At 40.6% G+C, this 26901-nt stretch overlaps 1 protein-coding gene across 4 annotated transcripts in view; it reads right to left on the bottom strand.

Moving 5' to 3' along the window:
• Positions 1–25852, bottom strand: part of Opcml (opioid binding protein/cell adhesion molecule like) — a 507248-nt gene extending 481396 nt beyond the window's left edge. For all 4 annotated transcript variants that reach the window (XM_051196940.1, XM_051196943.1, XM_051196941.1 and 1 more), the window contains exon 1: positions 25081–25852. In XM_051196940.1, coding sequence (XP_051052897.1) covers positions 25081–25247 — 167 coding nt within the window. In that variant the 5' untranslated portion in view covers positions 25248–25852. The remainder of the gene's footprint in view (positions 1–25080) is intronic.
• Between the last annotated feature and the right edge of the window lie 1049 nt (positions 25853–26901).

Below are 26901 nucleotides of genomic sequence, written 5' to 3'. Positions count from 1 at the left end.
AATTTCCCCCAAAATGCAAACTCTCCAACCTGTCTCTGGGTTGTCCAAAAACAAAGACTTCAGGATGAAGCCCAGTATCTATCTCAGTAATGCTTCCAGGTGGTCCCAATACAGGTGGACCACTATAATTGGGGTGGCAAGTAAGGCCAGGTCCTTGGGGTTAGAAACTAATGTTAGAGCTAGAATGGTCACATATGAAGTGGGGCTGAATTCTGGATGACAGTATACAACCCAAGTTTCCACAGTGTAAGGCTGTTCCTTAGCATACACATACTGCTGTATGGAGGGACCTATAATTTCTGGAAGAGTCTAATCATACAAACACACATTTACAGAGGATCAGGGGACTTAGAATAAAATGTTCAACTGCTTGATTTAAGATCCTCAAACCTCAAAACTGAGCTGTTTAAAGGTAAAGATCATACCTGCTAATCTCCATGCACGGTGTCTAAAAAAATGCTCAAACTGTGTTAGGAACTCAAAATATGCTTGTGAAATGAAGGAGAGAGTGTGTATGAAAGAAGAAACAAATAGCAAACTGAAGGCAGCTCATGTTTGGAGTCCACACAGACTCAACGTCCAGCCCAGGCACCTTTACTAAATTCTTGCCAGGGGCAAAGTGGAAGGGCAGTGTGAGTCTGCCAGAGGGATATAGGGTTTCTTATAGGGAAGGGGTGAAAACGTCCTGAAATTACCCAGTAGGTTTATATACTTAAAGCCACCGAATTGTACACTTTTAAAGGGTGGATTTTATGGTATGTGAATTATATCTCAATAAAAATAATTAAATCTTTTAAAGAAGCAGAATGTGTGAATATCAAGGAAGGCATTTTGAGAGAGACATTTCATAAGTCAAACACTATGCAGGGAAGAGATCTGGAGTTTCACACAATGGAAGTGAGCAAGGTTACAACACAAACATGAAAGGAGAGGACAGCAACCAGATCGTGCGTTAGCGCACACACATTTTGCTATATCAGCACAGCATGGTAATCAGAGCCCAGTTTTCTGTGGAAGCTACACAAGAGGCCTTGCAGTGGCCAAGCAAATGCTGCCACAAATGACTACCTTATGACCAGCTCTGGAAAAGTCATAAACGAAGGCTCCTGGAGCATGCTACTTTCCTCTGAATCCTTATCTGTAACCTGAAGAAATGGAGCCTGGCAAAAGTCTTCAACCAGAGTGATGGTGAAATATTTGATTAACACTAAAACACAGAAGCTACATGTGCAAAAACAAGAGCCCATCTGAGAAAGGGTGAAGTTCCAGTGTGGTAGTCCATGCTGATAAGAGGAGGGAAGCAAGAGTATTGGGTTCAGGATCAGTCTGGAGTGCAGTGAGCCCATGTCTCCATAAACCAAGGGCTGGGGATATAGTTCAGTGGTAGAGCACTTGCCTATCATGTGCAAGGCCCTGGGTTCATTGCTGGCATTACAAAACTAAAATAAGCCCAGAGCAGATGTTGGGGGGAGCTATGCTATGCACTATGAAGCAGCCTGGGAGCTTCCTGGGTGTGGACCCAACCCCCACCAAACGTGAAGGGAATGCATGTTCTCTGACCAGGACAGCAGCAGCTGGCCAAAGCTACAGCCTGCTCTCTGGCTCTTTACAGCCGCCCTGTTATTACCACCTATTTCTTTTTATGCGACTGCCAAAATACCACCATTAATCTTTCGCACTCCCTGAAGGCAAAACACGGGTAATTGGATTTATCTGGTTTTAGAATTTGTTAGGTTCCGTTACAATATAAATAAATAACTGACCTCCAGTGCTCAGGGAGCTGCACTGGAGCTCCTGGCACATCTGGGTCTGGCTGGCAGAAGCACCCATCCCTCTCATCCCCTCTGCTATCTCATCACAGTACCTTCTCCCTGTCCTGAGCTCCACTCCTGCTCTGCTTGGTTCAACTCAGGAAGTTTTATTGCCTTCCCCCATTCCTTCTTCCTAGAGCACAATATCTCCCTGTGGTACCCCGACCCTCACACCTCCCCTCCTGCGCACACACACTCAATTTTCTTGCTTCTCCCAGTGTCCATCCCCATCTTCCTTTCATTCCAAACTTCCCTTTTGTTAAGGATCACTGAGTCAGTCATGGGAGGATCACACAGAAATACTTAGCTTTAGCACTTTTATTTCCATCGGAGTAGAGAGCCAGGAGAGCCAATTCTTTACCCTATGTTATCACATACTGTTGAAAGCACCCACTGTGTCAGCTGCCAGCTACCCTGTTGAGCGTCTGGCATTGGAGCCACCCAGAGTCCTCGCTTCCTGTGTATGGGCTGAAAGTATTCCTTCCAGGAAAAGTCCAGGTTTGGAAAACTGGCTCAGTGGCAATGTACTCACCTACAATGCATCAGGTTTGAGTTCAACCTCCAGTGTGGATGCAGTTGTGGGAAGGCACTTGTGTGCACCATTTGGAGCTTTGCTTTCTCATCTGAGCCAGTAACTCCACAAGGAACTCTTCTGAGATAGGGAAACACTGGAGAATATTTTCCAAAGAGCAAATGAGATACACTCAAGTCCTTACTGACTACTTCAGACATTGTAGTATGACAATTTGATGCCTGCAGCTGTGGGAGCCATCTTGTAACCATAAAAATCAATGACCTCAGCAGTTTAGTGTATGGAAACCAACCATGAGAATGCCCTCTCTACAGTCTTTATTAGGTGAGGCTATAAATACCACCATTAGTGGCATGGTCATTAATGTTGTGTTTTATTCCTTGATGTTAGATACTATCTGATATGTAATGTTTTCCACCCAAGTTAGGTTAATTGGGCCAGGTTTTGCCATGAATTCAACATGGAACAGCCATGTATTCTCTCCTGGGAATCTGGGAATGTGAAAGAAACACCAGAAAATCTAAGAAACCATGGACTTGGAGATGCAGGCGAGTCCTCTTCTGCCCTGTGCTCAGAAAACTAAGGAAAATAAGTATAGGTGGCTATGGAAAACGTGGACAGAAATGGGGGACAGAGTGGCTGCCTGTGTTCTTAAAAAGCACTTCCAGTCTGGAAAACATAACCATCTTCTTCATTAACATATTTAGGGAAAGTTTTTGTAAAACTAAACAGGAAGTCTAAAAAAACAACTGCTGTTCTCATGAGGTCAGATATACAGGTAGATGAGCTGTCCCCTAGTTTCCCATAAGCAGAGGGCCATGCATGGAAAACATGCATGTAGATTCTGTCCAGTGTTTCGAATGACTGTTATAGAAAAATGTTGCTGGAAAAAAAAGATGACCAGCGCACTGCTTCAGTGAGCTCTGGTGTATAGGAAACACTAAGGCCACGCACAATATGTCCAAAGGAAAACAAACACAGAACTGGTTTTGGTTGCATCAGCATCCTTGATCCTACCTGCCAGAGGAAACCTAGTATAGAAATTTATCTTCTACAAAATCTTCCTGGTCCGTTACAATGCCCACCCATACTCTGTAAACTGGGAATGATGAACATAAATGTGACTGGGGACAATGAAGGAAGACTGACGGAATCAGCATCAGATGGAAACCTGAAAGAGAAGCAAGACCTACATATGCAGACAGAAAATGGGAAGTCAGTTTTAGGAAAAGAAGCAAATTTCAGATCACTACACAGATGGAAAGTGTTTACATTCGTTACTGCTCCCATCTTTGCTGTGGTTTCAAATGTATAAATGTCTCCTTGTGCCTACTTAAGCAATCGGGCAGATAAGGACAACAGGTGTGGTAGATCTGCCTTTTGTTGAGGAGGCATTGCTCATATGCCAGGTATCTGAGGAGCTCTCCAGCCAGCTAAATTGGATTCCTATTTCTTTTCCCAAGAACTTAAAAAACAAAAACAAAACAAAAAAAAAAAAAAAAAAAACCAAACAAACAAAAAACACTTAGAGAAGGGAAACTGGAGGGTGGTGAGGGGGAGAATTAACAATGAAGAAACATCTTTATCCTTGCTGCTGGTATAGAGTGGGATAAGCATGTGAGTGCTACAAGATGGAGCAGGTCATGTGGTCATAACTGGCCTGAGCTAACCAAAGCTGTCTGAGACCTGATCCATGACCCTGCTCTCTACTAAGCTTCTTTTAAGTTTTTCAAGCAAGGCAAGTTTATGGAAGACAAATCTCTTCAATTTCTTTTTTCTCCAAACAACTCTTTCAAGGTTGGTGTTTCTTTTCTTCCAACACATTAAACATTTCACCCCACTCTTATTTTCCTTGCATGGCTTCTAGAGAGATGCCCGGAAGAATTCTTATTCAGGCTTTTCTATAGTAAGGTAATGCTTCCCACCTAGCTTTTATTCAAAAGTTTTCTTCTTGATAAGAAACTTGAACATTTTCAGTTTGGATGTGATATGCTTAAACAGTCATTTAATTTTTAAAATTACCCGCTGAGGGGTCATAGACCTTCCTGAATCTGTGGTATGGTGTTTGATATTAATCTTGAATTTTTTCAGTCACTGTTACTATAGACATGTCTTCTATTCTTTTTTCCTTTGTTGATGATATTCTCATCATATGTGTATTTTTTGCAACTGCCTCACAATTTCTAGCTTTTCTGGGTGTGTCTTTTTTGTTTCTCTTTGACTTTCAGTTTGGGAAACTTCCATCAGTATATTTTCAACCTTTCTAATTCTTTCCTTAGCTATGTTTAGTTCCAAAATGAATCCATGAAAGATATTTGTCATTTCTATAGGAACTTTTTTTTTTTTTAGTTTTAGAATTTCCCTTTATTCCCTATTAAAATTTCAGTCCCTTTGCTTATGTTAGCCATCTGTTCTTACATGTGGTCTATGGTTTTAGCATATTAATCATGGTTATTTTAAATCCTCAATCTGATAATTCTAATAATGTCTCTGCCATATCTGAGTTTTTTTCTGATATTTGCCCTGTATCAAGCTCTGTCTTTTTGTTTTTTAAGCTACAGGATCCAGAATTTCACTTTCTTCAAGGGTTAGGTTGTACTGAAAACTATTCCCTCTGAGGGAAGATTTTTTTTTTTTTAAGAAAATCAGAATCACTGACTATATTTCTAAGTGGCTACTTTGTACTTTTTGACTGTCCCATATCTACCTCCCCAAAACATGCTATGGAATCCTGGATATAAAATTCATAGAGGTGCAGAACCCCCAACCTCCACCAAAACCCAGCTTCTGAAGTTCTTATGTAAACTTTGTCTTTGGTCAGTGGCTTTCTAGAGTCCTGGAAGAGCCAGAAGCCAGCAATGAGCACTAGGTCATCATGAGCCATGACTCTCTGTCTTCACCAGTCTTCAAATTCAGGGCTTATCCTGTTACCTCAATTCTCTGATGCATTCAAATGAGTTTCTTACTTTTAGAATGTGAAGACCTTTGCAATGTTCATTTTAAAAATTAAAAATAGAAGCAGTGTGATGTTTTCAACCACTTTTGTCCCACTTCTGTTGCTATCATAGAGTGAAATTTGTTAAAAAAAAAAAAAAAAACCAACACCCTAGCTCTCTGTCTTCAGCAATTGTTCAGGGCAAAACACTCCTTTCAGAAGAATACAAAACCATTTAAAGCCCATGATGAGGAATTTGGTGGGATCCTTTGGGAAAGTAGAACATTTGGAGGTAGCACTCTACCTGACATGACTGGATAATACCTCACTTCAATGGCCTAGCAACAACATAGCCAATCAAAGGCCTCAATCTCTCCACAAGGTCTGCCTAACTTAGGTATTCTTGGCTTGGAAGCAGCTTACAAAGATGTGAGGAAGACCATCTTGCAAATGTCCAGTTTTCAACTGGACATGGGGAACTCAAAGAACCAAGGAAATCTCTAGAAATGCCACTAAGACGTAGCTTGTAAATAGACTTGAAATATTTATTGTATACCTTCATTAAATGTTCTTATGGATCTAACAGAAGGCAAACATAAATAGCTAGCATGGGACTGCAGAGAGGACTCAGGGAGTAAGGCACATGCTAGGCATGCCTGATGATATGAGTTCAGATCATCAGAACCCACATTAAAGCTGGACAGAGTACATGCAGGTGACTATCCTAGTGCAATCCTACCCAGAGACAAGAGATGAAGACAAGAGAACTGTATTTTCAGAAGCCTATGCACACAGGGAATAGGAAGAGAGTCCCTGTCCTAGAAAGCGAGGACTAACAATTGAGGTTGTCCTGTGACTTCAACAAATGTACATAGCATGGGTTGCATCTGTAATCTCACATGCAGGAACATACACACAGAGGCACAGACACAAATAACTAAAGGCAATTGTGAAAATATATAAACAAAATTACAATTTCAACCAAGATGTGAATACTTTTAAAATAGCATGGAAGACAAATTTTGGATCTGAAACAAAGGTAATAACAATAGAAATTCACCAGAGATAGTCAACAGGAGATGTGGGGGGAGATGAGCAACTTGGAAAGTGGTTATTAGAAACTGGTATGAGAAACAAGCAAAAAGAGAAAAGTGAAATAAAACAGGGGCAAAGAGGAACATTGCTAGGAGAAAGATGATCTAATCTTAAGAGATTTGCAAAACATCATCAAGCCAACCAATATATTCAAATCTAGAGTTCCAAAATGGGAAGACATTTTAGAAAGAGGAGTTTATTTGAAGATACAGCCGTCAAATGTCCCAAATTCGAAGGAAGAAATGCATACATAAATATAAGAAGCTTACTGAACTCAACTTGGGGTGAACCCAAATATAACTCCACGGAGATCCGTTATGATTCATCTGTCAAAACTGAAGATGAAGTGAGAATCTTGAAAGCGATAAAAGACAAACTCAGGAGGTGTAAGAGAACCAAAGTAAGATCCTCTGCCTGCTTTCCAGTAGAGGAGCTGCAACCTAGCAGAACTACAGTTTGTGTGTAACGTGCTGAAAGCAAGCAGCATAAACAGTCAATCGAAAGTTCTATATCCTGTTAAAGCACGAGAAAGTCACTTTCACATAAGTAAAGCTGTGGAGATATTATCACTAAGACTTTCCTCAGAGAAATGCTAAAGGGAGCTTCTTGAATGCAAATACAAAAAGGCTGGAATGCAAACTAAGATATCCAACATTATCTGGCAAATGAACAGATGAAAAGAAAAACTATTACTAAAATTTTGTTGCATTACTCCATTTAAAACTTTTGTAGGATTTCATAAAGCTTATTAGTACAAGAAATGCAAATAAAAATATCTCATACCAAAATTAGCCGGGCCCAAATATACAACTCAATGCATATCCTCTATGTAGAGTTAGAATGACCATTAAGAATGTAAGCTGTGGAGCTTCACAAGATTTCATAATTTCACTATTACATATATTTGTATGTATTTACCTAACATCAAACTCAAAAATTTCATGAGAGTCAGGACTAGAAAAAGAGTTAGGATTATAAGTTCTTTTACAACTTTTGTCCATTACCTGAATTCAGTTCTTACTAGGATTTGAAAAGTAAAATTAAGGATTGGCTTGGTGACCTGTGCCTATATTGTAAGAACTCAGGATCCTGAAGCAGGATCATCCTGAGTTTGAGGCAGCCTTTGTTACAGAGGATGATCTTATCTCAAAATAAAGACAAAACTATAAAAAGAATATTGTTTCATTTAATAACTATGTAATATATACTAATTTATATCAACAATATAAATAAGAATATATAATGTTTTTATTTGTGATTGATGGTGATATGTTTTAAATAAATTGTCTCAAATTCAAGATATCTAATTGAGTCATGAGAACACCCCACAAAGAAAATATAGATCATTAATAAACAAAAATGAGAAATAAACAAAATATACCCTTCTAACAAAATCAGCCCAACACTAAGGAAAGTAGTAAGGGAGAAAATGAGCATGGAAGAATTATAAGTAACAACATGGCATCTAATCAAATAAAACAACTTGGATAGAAAGAAGGCAAGAAGTAGTGCCAACAATAATATTGGGGACAACCAATAATCTTTTCAATAATGAACCAAATTGAAAAAAAAAAGGAAATAAGAGTGTGAGTATCATTTTAGATGAACTATATGAAACATACCCTTAGAACACACCATAAACAAAGGCAAGTTATACATTTTCCTCAAGCATATATGGAACATTTCTCATGATACAACATATATACATCCTCAACATGAAACTTGACAGATTTAAGAAGAGTGACATGACAGAGTATTTTCTGATCAGAATAGAATGGGACCAGAAATCTATAGCCAAAGGAGGAAATATGGAAAATAAACAAGTATGTATAATTAAACAAACATGCTTAAACACAAAGCAGTAGAGACACAAATTTTTAACACAAAGTATCTGAAAAAAAATCTAAATAAAAAGCATAATATACACACAGGCATATGGAATGCATAAAAAACAATGTGAAGTGGGAGCTGCATAGTTCTAAACACATTATGACAAAAAAATTCTCTTAAAAAGCTAAGTGTAAACATGTAAGGGTCTACAAAGAGAGAACAACCTCTTACTAAAGGTAAATAATACAGATAACAGAAAAATGAAACTGCAATTGTGTTGTTGATCAAACCAAAGGTCATGCTTTGAAAACTTAACCCAACTGGCAAATCTTCAGCTAGACTGACTGAGAAATGAAAGAAGAATCCCATAAGAAACATATAAATGGAAAGGAGGACATGGCAGCATTACAAATAATTTTATGGAAACCAAAAAGATTACTCATAGTAGTGTGAACAAATGGAGGCCTGTAAATAGATAACCTTGATTAAACATGGAAATTCTTAGAAGTAATTCAGTCTTTCCAGAACAAGTCATAAGGAAATGGCATATCTGAGGAGACTGGTAACTAGTTAGAGAGTGGGTCACTACTCAGCAATCCTTCAATAACAAATCCTAGAACCAGATGGTTTCATTAATATATTCCCCATAGTATTTGTAGAATAATTAACAACAGCCCTCTCCAAATTCTTCCAGAAATAATGAAGAAAAGCAAACCCTTCCCAGCTCATTCTGTGAACCAGTCACACTCAGATAACGTGATGAAGAAAGAAAAAAACTATAGATGAAAACCTTCTATGAATATTGAGGTAAAATTCTCTACAAAATGCTTGCAAATGGACCTTTAAAGTATCCTGAAAGGATTATACAGCACAGCCAAATGATATTAACTCCCAGAATGCAAGGATGGCTAGAAAAGTACACATTATTAGTTCAACAGCTGCAAGCAAGCAAACAAACAAAAACCTACTTAAGAAAATATACAAAACATTTGATAAAATTCAACACCCTTTCAAGATCTAAACCATGAACATAAACACAGCACAGAACACACAGAGTTTGGGGGGGAGAAGAAGGAAGAGGAGGAAACCACCTCAAAGATCTAAAAGTTACATATACATTCATTCATACATACATACATACATACATACATACATACATACATACATACAGGCATACATATCCACCCCATGGTTAAGAACATCCTCAATGATAAAAGAACTAGTGCTTCTCCTCTAATAATGGGGGAGGGTGACAAAGATTCAGTCAGTTTCTATTACTTCTTTTGAAAATGGTTTAGAAAACTCTAGGAAAACTGAGGCAAGAAACTTGTAATTTAAAAAAAAATTCAAATTGGAAAGGCAGAACTAAAAATACCTGTTTATTAATGGCATAATCACGGGCTGGAGAGATGACTCAGGTGTTAAGAGCACTGGTTGTTTTTTCAAAGGTCCTGAGTTCAAAATCAGCAACCACATGGTGGCTCACCAAAAAAAAAAAGTCCTAAACAAATGACATGATCTTAAGTGCAGAAAAATTTGAAGATCCTACCAAAAAATATAATAAAAATTCAGTAAAGTTTCACATTACAAAATCACCACACACACAAAAAAAAACATTTATACTTTTTTAAACTAACAATGAGCCCTCTAAATAGAAATTATGAGAAGGATTTTAATTTTTGGAAAAGGAATAGATGGAGTATGTATGGGTGTTTGGCCCAGTGGTGAAGTGCTTGCCTGGTGTTTGTGAGACCTTGGGTTCTGGGTCCCATCTCTCCTACAAAAAGTAAAAAGAACAAAACTGTTGTAGCTAAGAAGGTGAGGGACTTGCATGCATAAAAATCTACACAAGTGTAAGTGGTTAGAAGAGTCAAAAGCAGTGAATGCACTTCGAGTCTTGTGACTGGGCAAACATGATGGCTGAGATGCCAATGATTTCTGAAAGTGGTCCCAGTTCACTGTGACCTCTATCTAAATCCCAGTGACTTCATTTTTACAAGAATATCAAAATCTATCATATAGGTCATATAGAACTACAACACACTATAGGTAGCCAAAAAGGACATTAAAATAGAACAGAGTGGAAGATCTCATACTTCCTGATTTAAAACTTTAATACAACGTTGCAAAAACTAAAATAGTGTGGTCCAGGCACAAGGGTTTATAGACTCATGAACACAGCATAAATATGACAAGTGTTAGAATGCTTTTCAACAAAATAGCAAAGACATTAAATTGATAACAATCTTCTCAACGAATAGTGTTGGTAAAACTGAATATTCATATGCAGAAGTATGCAGCTGAACCCTTGCCTTATACCACACACAAAAATCAGCTCAACTGTAAAGAGCTGTGAATGTGAAACTACTAAAGAGAATAGGGAGGAAACTAATTATTCTACATGTGGTAGTAATTTCTTAAACATGACACCCAAAAACCTAGGCAAATAAAAAAGTAGCATAAACTAGACAGCAGAAAAACTTTTTATTTGATGCTGGGACTCACCCAGGCCTTTTGTATGCTAGTATGCCAGGTAGGAGCTCTGCTCTTTATTGTAAATCCCAGCCCCTAGCAACACCACATTCGAGTGAAAGGCAAGGCATGGATTGGGAAGAAATATCTCCATATCATATGTTTGACAAAGGTTTTAGTATCTAGAATGCATGAAACTACAATCAAACAGCAAATCAAACTGTTAAAAAAAGAACAATACACTTGAGTAGACATTTCTTCAGAGAAGATGCATTGCCCATCATTGATGAAATGTAAATCAAAATCACTATAAAATACCAATTTATGTTCATTATATCTAATATTGAAAAAAACTAATAAGTAAAAACAGAAAACAAGTGCTGGGGGAGTGTTGAAAAAGCACATTTCTTCTACTTCTTAGTAAGCACATAAAATACACAACCACTGTGGAAATAGTATGGCAGTTTTTCAGATAATTAAATAGAAAACTACATGAAATGCATCATTTGGGAACATACACAGAACAATTCAAAAGAAAGGACTCAAAAGTATTTGTGCAACCATGTTCATGACAGTTTGTCATATTAGTGAATGCAAGCCAAATGCCTATCAGTGGATGAATAGGAATACAATGAATTGGTGTTACAAAGGAAATCTCATCTGTGCATGCTAGAGCAGGATTGGACCTTGAAGACATGGGACTAAACTAAGACACCAGTCATAAAATGGCAGGCAATGTCATGTGATACCATTGTCTCATGTACAAAGGATAGTCAAAAATCATTCATATAGACAATAGGATAGTGGTTTTCAGGGACTGGATGGAGTAAAAATAATGGTGGGCTCTGATTCACTGGACACAGGTGAAGGAAGTTCTGACGATGGGTGGTAGTGATGGCATGCTGCCATATGAATGAACTTAATGTTATATAAACTAGGAAAGTGATAATATCACATATATTTTGTGACACAAATAAAGAGGCACAGAGATGGCTCTGTGGTTAAAAGCAATAGTTCTTGCAGAGGACCTGGGTTCGGTTCCCAGCAACCACATGGCAGCTCACAGCTGTGAATCTGTTTCCAACGGATCCCACATTGTCATCTGGCCTTCTTGGATACTGCATGTGTAGAGTACGCATACATACATCCAGGCCAAACACCCATGCACTTTAAATGAAATTTAAAAAGCTATCGTAAATTTTAAAGGATGTATAGAGAGACTTGGCAAGACTCAATAAAAATTCCTTGTACACCAGCATGGTTAAGGTGAACATATTCTAAAGAGATTCTGTGTCTCTCAGTCTGGCTATGAAACTACTGAAACATTGGACCCCAAGGAAGTGGGAATTTCTCCAGGAATCTTATTATGGAAAAAAGGGAAAGGCTCCAGCCAGAAGGGGAGCTTGTTTCTTGGAAAGAGATTTCGCCCAGTTCCAACAATGTTCAAAATGAGACTGAAGCCCAGACAACCATGCGTTAATGATGGGTGGGACAAAACCTTGTCCAGGACTGTTGGAGGTAAAACTCCTTGACCCCACATTTAAAGTCTATCTCACCTCAGGACACTAAGGCAAATTTGAGGGGTTTTCTGCAGCCTTGTCCTAAATATGACCACATTGAATAAATTTCCTTTTCTTCTTTCTCCAATTAATTTGGCTCCTTTTTATTAACTTATTGAGGACAGAGATGGGACCTGACTTGGGGCTCCAAATTTGAGAAATCAATTTGAAATGGCATTTATTCACATGTTTGAATATATGTACTCCGATTAGTGGATGAGAGCACTTAGTATGGTTCTATGTCGCTTAAATCAAATGTTTCTTCTCTCTTCCTTCTCTTCCATCTCCTTTATTTCCTGACCTATAAGCTCTACATTCTACCCATATATTCACTATATATGAATATTTATAGAAGAAATCCAGCTTTTAAATGTCTGTTCTTCTCTAATGATGCTTATCATGTAGTAGATACTGAATAAATGTTATTGTTTAAGTTGAATCTGATGTGGCCAGCTTTCCTTATCTTAAGTTCTATATCCTCAATTCATACAATCACAGATCAAACCTATTTAACAAATAATTGCAAATACACTTTTTATATGTGTGCCCTTTGTTTCTTGGCATCATTCCCTAAACAATGCAGCATAGCAGCTATTTGCATTGTGTGAGAAATTATGAGTAATTTAGATATCATTTAAACTATACAGGGAGATGTGCATAAGTTATATGCAAATACTGCACTGTTTTATGGAATCCACAGATTTTTCCAGTCTGCATATGAGCTTAAATAAAGAAGGATGGTTGTGCCTTTAAATTTTTAAAGCTGTTGTTCACTGTGAGCTTGCTACAATTTCAGACGTTAAGCCCTTTACAAATTCAAGGCCGTCTCCATCTCCTCCCTCTCAATAACCCAGTGAAGTGGATATATAGTCCCTGTTTTTTTCTAATCAGGAAATTGAGGTTTAGAGAAATTGAGTCACTTGTCCAACCACATACAGCCATTACTGCACTAGCAGAGTTGGGATTTGAATGAGTCTTTCGACTGTGGAGCTGATGTTCTTAACCTCTTGATAGAGGTTATACTTTATCTTACATTTCACTAAGCACCCATTGACTTGCCAATTGTAAAACAGAGCATATAATCAAGAGCATTCTATAAACTGTTCCCACTGCACAGGTGCAGAGCACACAGGCTGCTGAGACAGGCAGGAATGTCACCACGGGGCTTGATACAGAGGCAGCTGCATTCAGATGGCAAAAGGAGTGTGTACAAGATCTCTTCATCCTACACGCCCTTTGAGAGTCTTCACTTTGGCCTTCCTATCCCCCAAAGTTAGAAACAGACTTCCAGAAAATACTAGCCTTTATGGAAGGAACTTTTTTTTAAATAGGGAGGCAGCAGGCATACCTCTCTTGCAGCTACTCACAATCTCCTGCCTGTGGCTTTAAGAACTGTGAAATTCGCAGACACTGCAATTGTAACAAGCAGGGGGAGACAGGACAAGTTAAATACCAGCTATGTAGGGAGAGATCATTATCTCAACTAGAATTCAAATGCCAGAAACTCTGCTTATTACTTCAATGACTTCCCAATTCAAAATGGGTAAGGATATCTCCATTAGAAAGGTTCTCAGGGATGTCAGGATGTCTGTGTGTTTGGATGCCTGTGTGAAGGGCAAAGGACAGCAAGGGACAGACAGGAAAAGTATTCAGGTTTTAAAACAATTGGGGCACCTGCCAAGCATTAGTATTTTATTGTGAATTGAGGATCCAAAGAGAAATAGATGATAATAATACCTTTAACAAAAGGTATGGGGAAGCTCCTAAGAAGAGAAGTATCTGATTATTTTGTTTTTGTTTTTATTTTTATTTTAAGACATGTTCCCATACATTACAGGTGGACTTCAAACTCACTATGTAAGCTAATGATTTTGACTCCACAACTATTCCCAAGTTCTAGGATTATGGACATCCCTATAGCTGGTTTATATGGTGCTGGTGATCAAAGCTGAGCTTTGTGTATGCCAAGTAAGCACTCTACTAACTGTCCTGCATCCCCAGTGCAAGAGAAATATCTTTAGAGACAGCATGGCAAGAAACTTTGAGAACTGTAATCCCTTGTACTTACAGGGAGTGTCTTATGGCCAGTATCTCAGTGGAAGCATAGCCACCATAATATAATACCTGATGGGCTCATTTTCCTGTGGATGCAGAAAAGGACTCCATTTTTCCCACTTGGAAAGTTCCAAGTAGGCAGAGAGTGAGCAAGAAGGTTCACGGCAGGAAGCCTTCCCTGGGTGGTAGGTGCAGACAAGTGGCACAGAAACCAAACACATGAGGATGAACTGTAGGCCTGAGGAAGGGCAGGACAAATAGGAGTGAGGAGCCCTTGAGCTCCCCATGAAGTGGTCTGCACAATGAACACTTGGGTGAAAGTGCTAAAGATCTTTGTTAATTGTCTGAACCCTGTGATGAGAAGAGAAGGGTAAAGGGATATGATGACTCAGAGAAGGGATTCTGGAAGACAAAGCTGGGTGACAGACCACAGGGAGCCTGAGTAGGATCCAACCTGGATTAGTTAGACATTTGACTAGGACTCATGGCAAGAAAAAGGGTTATGCTGGCTGTGGTGCAACAGGGAGAAATTAGGATTTATAAAGGGCTGAGCTGAAACTCTCTGTGGTATATCTTTGCCCCTCCAGTAGGTACACAAACTGGATGCCAGCATATGTATCCCTATGGTCCCAAGAGTCAGACAACCACCGATCCTTTGTTTTTTCCTTTGTTTTTTCTGTCTTTGACTGTTCCATAACTGCACTGTAGGCCCATAGCCCCATTTTCACGGCTGCCTTCTTCCTTTATATTTTAGCTGATTCTAACAAAGAAAATATCTTTCACTCTATCATGTGCCTTTCCATTATTTTCATTTTTGCCTTTCAATTCCTTTTTTCTTGTTTTAAGTTTTATTTTATTTTTAATCCCGTGTGTGTGTGTGGGGGGGGGGGGTTTGTGTCCATGAGAGTGTCAGCGACCACAGAGGGCAAGAGAAGGCATCAAATACCCTGGAGCTGGAATTAGTAGGGTCCAGGAGCCATCCTGTAGGGCCATTGGGCATTGAATTCTGGTCCTCTACAAGAACTCTTTATCACTGGGCTGAGAACAGATTCTCAATTACATTTCTTGTCTTCCTTTATTTATATTTATCAAATATCCCTAATCACCACAGATGCTTCATGACAGATACATACATGGATCAACAGGCCAAACTCAATGTCAGCTTTGCACCTTGAAGTTAAATTTGGATCAGTTGAGACAGTATTCAAACTCCCAAAAGTTTTGAATGTATTCGGAAATATCATTGAGAATATGTTTCCATGTTATCTTTGTTTCATTGCACCTACTTTTCTTCTGCATTGGCACTTACAAAAAAATTGAAAATTATCATATTCATTTTTTCATCTTCAGCATAATTACTTCTACAAAAAACATTACTTAGTATTATTCTTCACCACTAGCATACAGTTTTGGGATAATTATGAGTTAAAATATATTCTGGGATCTAGCTGGAAAACTTAACAACCCCTTATGACATTCTTTGTTCCTATAATGCATTGGAAACTTGGTTAATCGAGACACCATAAATCTTCAGATCCACTGAAAATGTTTAATATTCAAAACCAATTAAAAAAACTTTATTGATCAGTATTTTTATGGGAAGCCAGGTCAAGTCCTTCTGCATCTCTTTAATTTAAGGAAAATGTATCATTTCCAGGGAAGAGGAGGCTAAAATGGGTCACAAATTTTCTCTAGGGTATCAATCAGTGGCAAGGTGAACAGAGGCCCTGTGGCTGTCTTCACAGCCCTAATGGTTTAAATGAAAATGTGAATATAAAAATGGAAAGGAGAATATGGAATGGCATGTACTTTAGAGGCTTAAAGAAATTACCCCTCTTGAGTTTGTGTTTTGAGATCCCTCATTTCCTCCCAGTTCTCACTGCTCCATTCTTGCCAAGAAATGACCTGCTTACTTTGTTTTAGTTTGCAAGTCTTTTGCGGTACCTAATACTCTGTGGGAGGTCACACCACAGAATAGTTCATGCAAAGCAGGTCCTAAGACAAGTGTCCATTTTGACAGTATGGCAAACTCACCAATGGTTACCTTTCTGTTTAGTGCTTAGTGTTCAAACTGTTTTCAGCTACAAATGGAAAATTGACATCTACATGAGTATAGATGAGGAACTTAAATATCAGGAATCACAAGACATCTTCCAGGTAAGGTGCGAGACAGCTAAAGCCCCTAGCTCAATGCAGATCTCCCGGCCTTCAGCCCAGTGAGTCAGAAAAATAGAGAGAATGTGCTCTCTTCTTTATATTTTAAGTACAAGGAAAACCACTCAAGTCCTTGTATCTGGGTGGGAAAGGTGTACTCTAAGTTTGAGAAGCAGCAGAAGGGCCTTTCAGAAGCAAACCTGGACCCTGCCCCATAAAGAGCTATGTGGCCAGGTTCTGAGCTAGCTCAGTGGGTAAGAGCACTTGCTGCCAAACCTAGAAACCTGAGTTCAACCCAGGGACCCATCAGGTAAAAGGAAAAAACTGACTCCTGCAAGTTACCATCTGATTTCCATTCATGTGCCATGGAACACACATACCCACCTACATATGTGCATGCATGAATATATACCATACATATGTACCAAAATAAATAATACAATGATTTTTTTCAATAAAGGCTTTTGACCAGTTAATGGCCTAGGAAATTTATATTGGGATTATAATATCCCGAAAATTGTGAAATGATGGGTAATTGATGTGACAACTGACACAGCAAATCACAGATAATAGGGGGTTTTATTTGTTTTCAAAGCATGTTCATCTCCTAAGGCCTTGCAGGTTTATTAAAGAGTCGACAGGGGCAGTAACGGAGGTTCAAGCTCTTCCTTTGACTAACCTTCTCTGCCAAGAAAATGAGGCACAGATCCTGTCAGGACAAGTGCTGAGCAGCACAGAGCTCAAGGACGAGGAGTAGAACATAGGTGATATGAAGACAGGAAACAGCAACAAAGGGAGGAAGGCTTAGATATGGAAAGAGATGAGAGGATAGGGCAGGAGATGGTGTCTAGGAAGATATAGAAACACCAAAGAAGTCTAAAAGGCCATATGGAAACCCACTATTTTGTAAACTCTGTGTCTATCCATATATGACCATACACATGAGACAGTGCTCCTCCAAGAAGCCATAGGTTGCCAAATAAAAAGCCCAGTGCCAGGAGTTGGATACCTCTTCTTGAGTTGTTGGTTAAAAGTGTTCCAAGGATACCCCAAATAATACAGGCTATTGCCATTGCTCTTAGTTATATACCACAATGCGATGGTAAGACCCTGTTGCTGAAGACACCATACACTTTGGTCACAGTCATGGAGAAATCAAGTTGGTACAGACCAGGAAGCTTCCTCTTTGCTGGTAAGCTTTAATAGTAGGGGGGTGGTGTTGCTATGTAGGCCATTGGGAGGGGGAAAGTCATCAACATTCTGTCCCTGTTATTAACCCTGTGAATTACAATAATGACCTCTATGGATACACCAGCGATACAGATGTTTTGGGGGTACCCAATTTTTTTTGTTTTGTTTTTTGTTGAATTTAAGAACTGTTCCATAAGAACAAACATATGCCTAATACTGTAAATCTGGTCAAGACCCCATGGTCAAGACCCTTCAGAGACCCCAGGGGTGAACCCACTATTATCATTTTGCCAATTAGATATAGTGTCAAACTGCTCTCTACATTCATATTTCTAAAGATATGTTTCTCCCAATCCTCATCAGAGGTGTTTCAGTTAATACAGAATCCCACAACTGCTGAAAGTTGAAAATAAGTGCTCCTGGAGTTCTCATCCACAACTGAGGTACCTATGTTAATTCTCCCAACCCCCCAAGACTCAGGGGCCATCACAAAAGAGAGAGTGGAAAGTCTGTGATGGCCAGTGCTAGAGAAGGAAAGAATAAAATTCTGTCTTCTAAGCATGACACGTGCTGTGCTCATGAACTCATGGCAGCTGTGGTTACTCACAAGATCCACACAAGCTCAATCCAGTAAATAGGAAGAGGGCCACAAATCCACACCCTAACTGAGGAGCTATTGCCGGTTGATGACTTTGGGGGAAAGACAGTTAAATCCTCCTTAAGTGTGTATCCTATGGTCAATCAGATGTCCCTACACCCAAACTGGATCAGAGAGTTAATGACATAAAGAAAAGGGAGCAGCTGGTGGTGCACACCTTTAATCTCAGCACTCGGAGGGAGGCAAAGTCAGGCAGATCTCTGTAAGTTCAGTGCTAGCTTGGTCTACTGTGTGAGCTCTGGGACAGCTAAAGCAAGAAAAACCCTGTCTCAAAAAAAAAAAAAAAAAAAAAAAAAAAAAAAAGAGAGAGGAAGAAAGAAAGAAAGATGAAGTTGTAAAGTTAGAAGTAATTGGGAAATGGGACTAGGAGGAGTTAGGGATACAGAGTGATAGTGAATATATTCATTGTATGTAATTCTCAAAGAATTAGTAAAAATATTATATTTTTAAAAACATATATTAAAAACATATATTTAAACATATTTAAACATATATTTAAAAACATATAATATTTTTAAAATGTAAAAAAATGTATATTTTAAAATGTATAATACAGATGGGCCAAGATGCAAAGGTCACATGATGTCCTTTAGCATAAACTCCACTCAAACCTTAATTTAATCTATACATCATCAGCAAAGGAGTCTTCTCAAATGAGGAACAAGAAATAGACAAATATGAAGTAACTCTCTGTGTGTGTCCCTAAAGTTTCTAATTTATAGGTATGTGTGTGTTCCAAGATTAAGGTTCATTGCTAACTTAATAGGTAATGCAGATTATTGCTGATATCTTATACTAATTCCCTTCTCTCATCTCATGACTAGGAAGTCAGATTCTTATTAGTAGTAATTTGAAAAGTCATTACTGGGAAGGTCAAGTAAAACTGATTTGACTCTTCCCTTCCATAGTGTCTCACTACCAGATCCCATCTCATCCATAGCACACTACACTTCCATTGTTGCTACCCACATGATGAACATCGTAAGAAGGCCAAGGCCAGAATCCTTTACCTAGACACCAAAAGAAAGGCAAGTAGAGACAGAGCTAAACTGGACCTTATAGCTAAATTTGCAAAAAATAAATAAATAAATAAATAAAATAAAAAAATAAAAAAAGGGAGGCCATATAAATAGCCAGGGGGCTTTAATGACAGTTTCCTAGTTCTCCAGAATATTCATGAAGCCATAAGTTTAGTGCTTTCCAACACCTTCATCCATCTCTGCTTTCAGAGTATGTTTATGCCATTTGTGGGAGAGAGATCCCCTCATAACAGACAGATGTCAGACTGTCACATATGGAGTCCAGCCCTGCTCTTCTAGGCCAAGGCAACCTTGTAACATGAGTCAAACCTCAGTGCACCTGTTCTTGAGCAGGGCCACTGATATCCCTGTTCTGTTTATCTCCTTGTGAATCACTGCAAGACCCGACAGACAGCCTTCTTTCCACATATATTCTACAGTAGAAAGAAAAAGCTTCTGAACTCAGCTGTCTGCTTGTTGTCTTGCCCTCGGGGATAGTAAAGACTTCTGCAGGGTTTCAGATCAAATTGCAGCAGTGGTGAATACAACTGTCCCCTCTGGCAAGTGACTTGAGTGGAATCCAAAATCCCTCATGTTCCCACATCCCTGAGTACTGCCCTTGAGTGTCCTACAGCCACACTGTCCAGATATGAGCACATCATTGCTGTAGAGGTAAGAGTATTTTTAAAGCAGTAGGGCCCATAAGGTGGATTATAGCACTGAACTGTACGTGCTCTTTTAATCCACCACAGTATCTGTATAGAACAAATACAACATGAGCTCCATGATAGCACAGCCTGTTGGTAGCCACACAGGAAGACATCATACATCCACAGTGCATGTTGGTTAGAGCAGAGGTCTGCAGCAAGTTTAACTGGGATTCGTCTGAGGACAATTCTTGACCACATGCAGAAGGGAGGAAGATGAAGGAAAGCGAAAGGAAACTAAGGAGATTAAAAGTTGTGTGTGTGTGTGTATGGGTGGTGGAGGAGGAGGTGGTAGACAAAATAAAACAAGAATAAGCTGAGAATATCATCAATTGTTACCAAGGAGTTCCATTTAGTCTCAGTAGCAACTAGCACATGTAATCAGCTTTCCATATCTGTGAGTTCTATATCCATAGATTCACAACAGCCATGGATAAAATACACTAAAAATAAACCAAGTGTGTCTATACTAAATATGTTCTTGTCATTATTTTCTATGCAAGACAAGGTAAGAATTATTTACACAGCATTTACATTTTATTAGATAAATAATTTGGAGATGAATTAAGCATGTGGGAGGATTGCACAAAGGATACTCATGGCTTTAATGTTAACACAACAACTCTGTATACCTTTTCTCATCTAATGCTATAGACAGGGAAGAAAATGGTTTTGTGTATACACAAACATACAGAATTGAGCATGATCAGAGAGCAATTGTGAGAGAGTATAAGAGTCAGCTGGAGGTACACAGGCCCTGAGCTCTGCTCTTTCTAGAGCTCTGGTATAGCAAAGAGGCACATACATGTCATGAGATGTTTCAGTGCAAGGAAATGACCCTGGAAAATAGCCTTGCTCAGATATTAGAAGGCAAAAAATCTATAGAATAATGGATCTCAAATCTGGCTTACTTGAGAAATGTCTGCATCCGTGGCCACCTCTAAATACATTGATTCCCTTAGTCTCTGAGACTAACATTTGAATTATATTTTCTTCTTCCTGGAGGTGTAACTAGGGGCCTCACCCATGTTTAGCATGAACTCTACTCATCCTCACCCTCTGGGCGGGGATATTTTAAATAGTTTCTCACATGCCTTCATAAGAAGCCCAGGTAATCACCACCATGAAGGAGGTTCTTCCTGGGATTTGGATCTTCTGGAAGGACTTTTCATGTCCTCATCTTCCCAGATTAAGAGAACTACCTCATGTTGACACAAGCCCTGACTTTGGCACCTTCAACATTAACATACACAGGTTTCATGTATACTTTGAAAGACCTGATAGCTGTCCTAATTCACGTGAAAGGGCAAGCTTCTGCCAATGGGTGCACAATATAGAAAACACCCAGCTCAACACCAGGGCATTGTCCTTGGGAGTTCCACTGTCCTAGCTGCTTTGGCAAAATTCCACTGCCCAGATTATTCTCTGGCAGTAGTTAAATCTCGAATGCTTGTTCTGAATGGATTACCTCCAAACTCCAAGCAAAAATGCTGTATAGTTTAGAAAAGACCCATTAAGCATAATCCCAGATCAGCATGCATGGATCAGAAATGGATTACTCTCCTATGAAAAAGGAAGCAAACAAACAATAACAACAGCAACAACAAAACAAACCATTGTATTGGCTTTTGCCACTGCTTGAAACAAATTATCACAAGTACAGACACTCATCTATGGCATCCCTCAAAATACCCATGTGAGCCAGGAAACAAAAACCCACAGAGGAATTAAAGAAAATCAAGAGGTGCCTGTGACCCATGAAGAAAGTATGACTGGTTGATGGCTGCTGCTGAAATGGCTTAATAGATGCCAGTTGACCATTCCCAGACCCGGGCATCCAGCTGAATTTGGGCATTGATTCAGACAGAGAACACCTAGATACTTGTCATATCTAATCTAACGGAAAGTCACAGACCATTTTTAACCAAACAGCACATAATTGTAATGGAATGATTCCAGCCAAGAGGGCCCATTTGTAATAATGAATTCAAATCAGATTCATAGGAGCTATAATTCAACCATAAAGAATAACTCCTTCACTTTTCATATCATCTCTCTTCCCAAAAAAAGGCAAAATAACACAATTATTTTAATTCAAATAATTAGTTTTACTTTTCAAGCAGCCCTATGAAGTAGTTGCAGGGATGACAGTATCATCTCACTTATGTACAATGAGTTTCCATCTATACTGAAACTCAGGGTCTTTTTTGACTCATCACTTCTGAAGGTCCCTCAGTACAACCAAAGGCCATCACACAAAACTGATCTCCCACAGGAAACAACTGTCATGTGAATTGGCGAACTTCTCATAGGAAAATCAGAGGGTCTACCTAGGCATCTGGGTCTCTGCTCGTTGCCTGACTTGGTTCAAGAATTAGGAACAGACTGGAGGTCATGTGAACTGGGGTAGTCACCTTGGAGAGTGTCTTCTAATGTTTCTAGGTGTGGGTATCATTTGATTCATTAATACATATGCAACACTAAATTCCCAAGCACTAAATTGCCAACCAACTCTTTTAAGGGAACTTAGACAATTAATTCACAAAGAGCTGTAAGGCTGTGTAGAGAGCTCAGTGGCAAAACTTGTTCCTAGCATGAATAAGGCTGTGGGTTTGATTGCTCAGCATTGCAAAACAATAAACAAAATGAGTAATGCATTCTAAAGGGCAAAAATACTACCAAATAACACATGATAGATTTTACCCCCCCCCAGGCCAAGGCTATGGGCTGTCACTTATTGGGAATATGGCCTCTCTGTGGAAGAACTGAGGACCAAGCTTTACTGATAAGAAAACACAGCTGCTATAGATCAGATTGGAAGGAAAAGAAAAAGAGAGAAGTTGAGAGCCACAGAAATCTGCACAGGGCATTCAAGTTATTCCAAGAAATGCTAAGATGGTTACAAAGAGATTAGGCTGTTCTAACATAGACGATGGTAAGAATTAATGATGAAGGGATGAAATGAAGTAACATGAGTAACAAACAGCAAAGAGTTTTGGGGAGGTGCCCTATAAAAATAGAGCAATGAAAGAGAACACTCTGTGAGGTTAAAAAAAAAAGCGAAGGAGACACCTGGAGGGTGAGACGTGGACATGGGGATAGATCTGTATACACAGAGAAAATGTGCAGAAGAGAGGAGAGGCAAATTCAAAACTGGTAATGTGCTTACTTTTAACATCAGCTACAACAATAGTCAGGTAACCAGAAGCAGTCATTGCTGAACACATACGTTGTTGTTTTGCACAAAGCATGAAAAGCGACTATTCAGCTTTTCCTTTTTTCATTCCCTTTCCCATTACCAAGCCCAGCTGTTAAACATAAGAATTGAAGATCATGAAAACAGGCCAGCAGCTAATAAAAAAAACGGTAGATGGAAGCCAGCCCTCTGCTGGTAGATTGACCTTACTGCATCCCAGAAGGCGAAAGCCCAAGTTTCTAAGTTTCTGGTTTAATTTTTAGGGCCAAGAGGAGGAGAGCATGTTTTGTAAATTTATTGGTGATATCCCCCTTGTTTATAAACTCTTTGCCTCTAATAAGGGAAGAAAAAGAGGTAGGTGTGTGGCACCTTTCCCACTACTAGTGTGTAAGCTTATTTCCTGGGCTCATATACACTGTAGTTATATATTGTTGGCACATGTAAACCACCAGTCCTCTGAAAATCATATCTCAAATCCTCCTCCAAATCATATCTCAGAGATCAGACTTGGAACCTTTCTTGAAGCAACCAAGTAAAGATAATGCACTCTCATATGTTACAAGCTAAGGGATGCTCACAGAACCAGAAGCACTTGCAACCAATACTGTCTGGAAGGGACATTTCTGTTCTCATTTCTAGGTCTGCACAGGTCCAGAATATAGGGCTTTAGCTGAAAAGAAGGTTCACCTAAGAAACACCCAAGGTAGCAAGTATCCAAGTTTAACCCCAGGGTTCACCTAAGTAACAGCAATGTCTCAGAGGCGCCTTTCCTCGGAAGAGGCTTGAGTCTGGGCTGGAAGAGCACACAAGGAAAAGCACAGACAACAGGAAGAAGGGAACCCCACCCTCCATCTCTCCTTGCAGAAGCCAGGCACTCTGGCTGCAGAATCTGGGTCAGGATGTTTTATTTTCACCATAACCATCAAAGTCATAGGCAGGGCAAATGCATTCACCCTGTGTACACTGTGAGATGTAGTTAAGCTGGGATGTCCCCGAATCTGTCTCCTAGGACCAGAACTGCCTCATTAAAGGGATAAAAGATGATATCTGCTGAGCTGGTGGAAAGTGGTGGCTGCATTTTTATTAAAGTCTCTGCTGCAGCGGGCCCAGTCCCCAAAGGTTCATATTCCAAGCATCTCCACCCCTCTGCCTGGAGCATGGAAGTGATTCTCTGTAACTCATTAAGCTAAAACAAAAAGCGTTTCTATTGTGCTTCTCACACAGGAATGATGTCGCTGCATAAATGCTACATGTTTCCTCTTCTTGGCCCCAGAACACAAAAATACAAAGGCCCCATAATTTACATCAGGGCCCGAGTACACCTCATAGGTTTAGTTTGAGTGGCTATGTCTTCACCAGACTCATAAAAGGTAGTGAACAGCCACGAGAAATCTAGAGTCTTTGTGAGATCACACCCTCCCCCACTCCCACACAAACACACACACAACACACACTTCTGCCAAAGATAGTTAGCTGGCTATTCTGATGGCAATCCTATGTCATCACATCCTCCTTGCCTGGAAGAAAAATCCAAAGGTATTTAGTTAACCAAGCAGTGTTTATGTGCCAGTGCCCACAAGTCTCATCCGGTGTCCACACCATGGGGCCATGGCCCCATGAACACATGGAGTTCCAAGTGTAGACTTCAACAGTCCCTGTAAAATTGCAGACCAAAAGACAAAGCCATCCAAGAAAAAAATTGTATCAGCAAGCACATGATGCAAGGGGCCACGTCTTGGGCCTGCAAAAGGCCTCTCATGTGCTCCAATGCCCCTCTTTCTCGGGCCTTCTTTTCTCTTTCTTGCCCCCCTCCCCTTGAAGCCATGTGCGATGGGTTCAGTCCCCAGATGAAGGAAGGCTCCCTACCTGAGGGTGGCGCTCTCCCCCTGCCTGACCGTCACGTTGTCCATAGCTTTGGGGAAGGTGGCATCTCCACTGCGCACCGGCACTCCTGTGGGTACAAGGAACAGCAGCCTGAGAGACACGACCACGAGGCACTTCCAGGGCAGGAACAGGTACCCACAGACCCCCATCCTTGTCAGTCACAACTTCCCAGAACTCCCGTAGCAGCACGGTCCTTGTCCCCTGCCCTCTCAAAACAGCAGGAAGTGTTGTGGGGCCAAAAGCAGAGAGGGAGAGAGAGCAAGTCAGGAGCTGGGTGCAGGAGAAGGAGAAGCTGAGTCCAGGCTCTCCGGAGCCTAATAATTCTTCCTCGGCTCCAGCCTCAGCTTTCCAGCCTAGCAGAACCAGATGCCCCCTCCTGCATCCAAAAAAGAGCTTTCTTGACGCTCCCTGGGGCGGAGGGAGCCCGCGGGGGAGAGAGAGCACGAAAGAAGGAGCAGGAACGAAGGTCACAGATTGTGCGTTCTCTGCCTCTCTCGTTGAAGCTACTTTAAGATTCAGTTGGGCGCGTTCTGCAGAGGTCTGGCATCAAAAGTTTATAACCCAAAGAAGGCAAGTGTCTCTGACAGAAAGGAGATGTCATAAAATAGCTCCTGCTTCAAGGAGAGGAGAAAATGTTTTATTAGATCACACACATGTATGGATAGAGTTAGAAAACAGCTCCAAGTCTCGCATCCGGACCCCAAGGCGATAAAAAGTTGCACACGGAGACCCGCAGCCTGATAGCCCGGATCCTCCGCTCTGAAGCTGTTCTCCCTGAAGCCCGATGGGCGACTCCCGCCAGCCCGGCCCTCGCCAGCCCGCGGAGCACCGCGGCACAGGCTCTGGGCGCTGGGAGCTGAGCGGACTGTGGCCCCCGCCTCCTCCAGGGACGCTGCACGGGACGCGGGGACGCGCGGACGCCACGCTCAGCGGCCGCCCCCGGCCTCCGCGCCGCCTTCCTCCGGGGAGCAGCCCCTAAGCGCGCGGGCTCTGATCGCCAGGGTTGTCATGGCAGCAGCTGCATCCCTGACCGCCACTTTCTCCGGGTGTCGACTTGGAGCGATCAGGCTAGCAGGCGACAAGGACTGCTCGCTCATCCCGGCGGGTGCGGGGCGCGGACGCCCACCTTAACCCCCAACGCGCCGGGACCAACGCACCCACCGAGCCGAGCCGGGATCCCTAAGGGAATGAGCCAGGCACCTCAAGGGGCTTAGGTCTCTCCTTGTACGGGAGCAATCTGAGGAATTGCTGAGTCCCTTTGGCTGCCTCCCCTGTTATGGGTGGGAGGGCTGGAGAAGGAGTTCTGGGGAAGGCAACAAATTGAAAACTGACACTATCACCTTCCTTCCATGATGCCACACAGAAGTTGTCAGACCCCGCCCTGGAGAACTGAACTGCCTTTGCCACTTTAGGAACCTGAGCCAATCTGAATGCCCACCACTCTGCATCTCTCCATCCAGAGTGTAGTTCTAAGGCACAGCTTTCCTAGGCCTGTGCAAAAAGCTGGAATAAGCTTCCTGCTCTGATGACCTACCTAGAACTCGATGTCCATCCCTTCCTTGTCTGCTCCCTGGCTGACAACTCTGAATTTCTTCTTACAAGGCAACATGCAAAATAGGCCCCATTATCTGTGCATCTTATTGTAGTGAAAAGGAAGAGCTGGGAAAATCATGAGGAGATGCTAAAAAGTAGTAGGACTGATCTTCATAAAATCCATCTATGGCTTTATGATCACAGGAGAGAGCACCATAATAGTGTCAGGAGGGGACTCTGGGATACAGTGTTCTTAGAGGCCAATCTCTC

This window comes from Phodopus roborovskii, unplaced genomic scaffold (assembly GCF_943737965.1).
Source record: "Phodopus roborovskii unplaced genomic scaffold, PHOROB, whole genome shotgun sequence".
Taxonomy (NCBI): Eukaryota; Metazoa; Chordata; class Mammalia; order Rodentia; family Cricetidae; genus Phodopus; species Phodopus roborovskii.
This window is presented reverse-complemented; position numbering and strand designations above follow the sequence as displayed.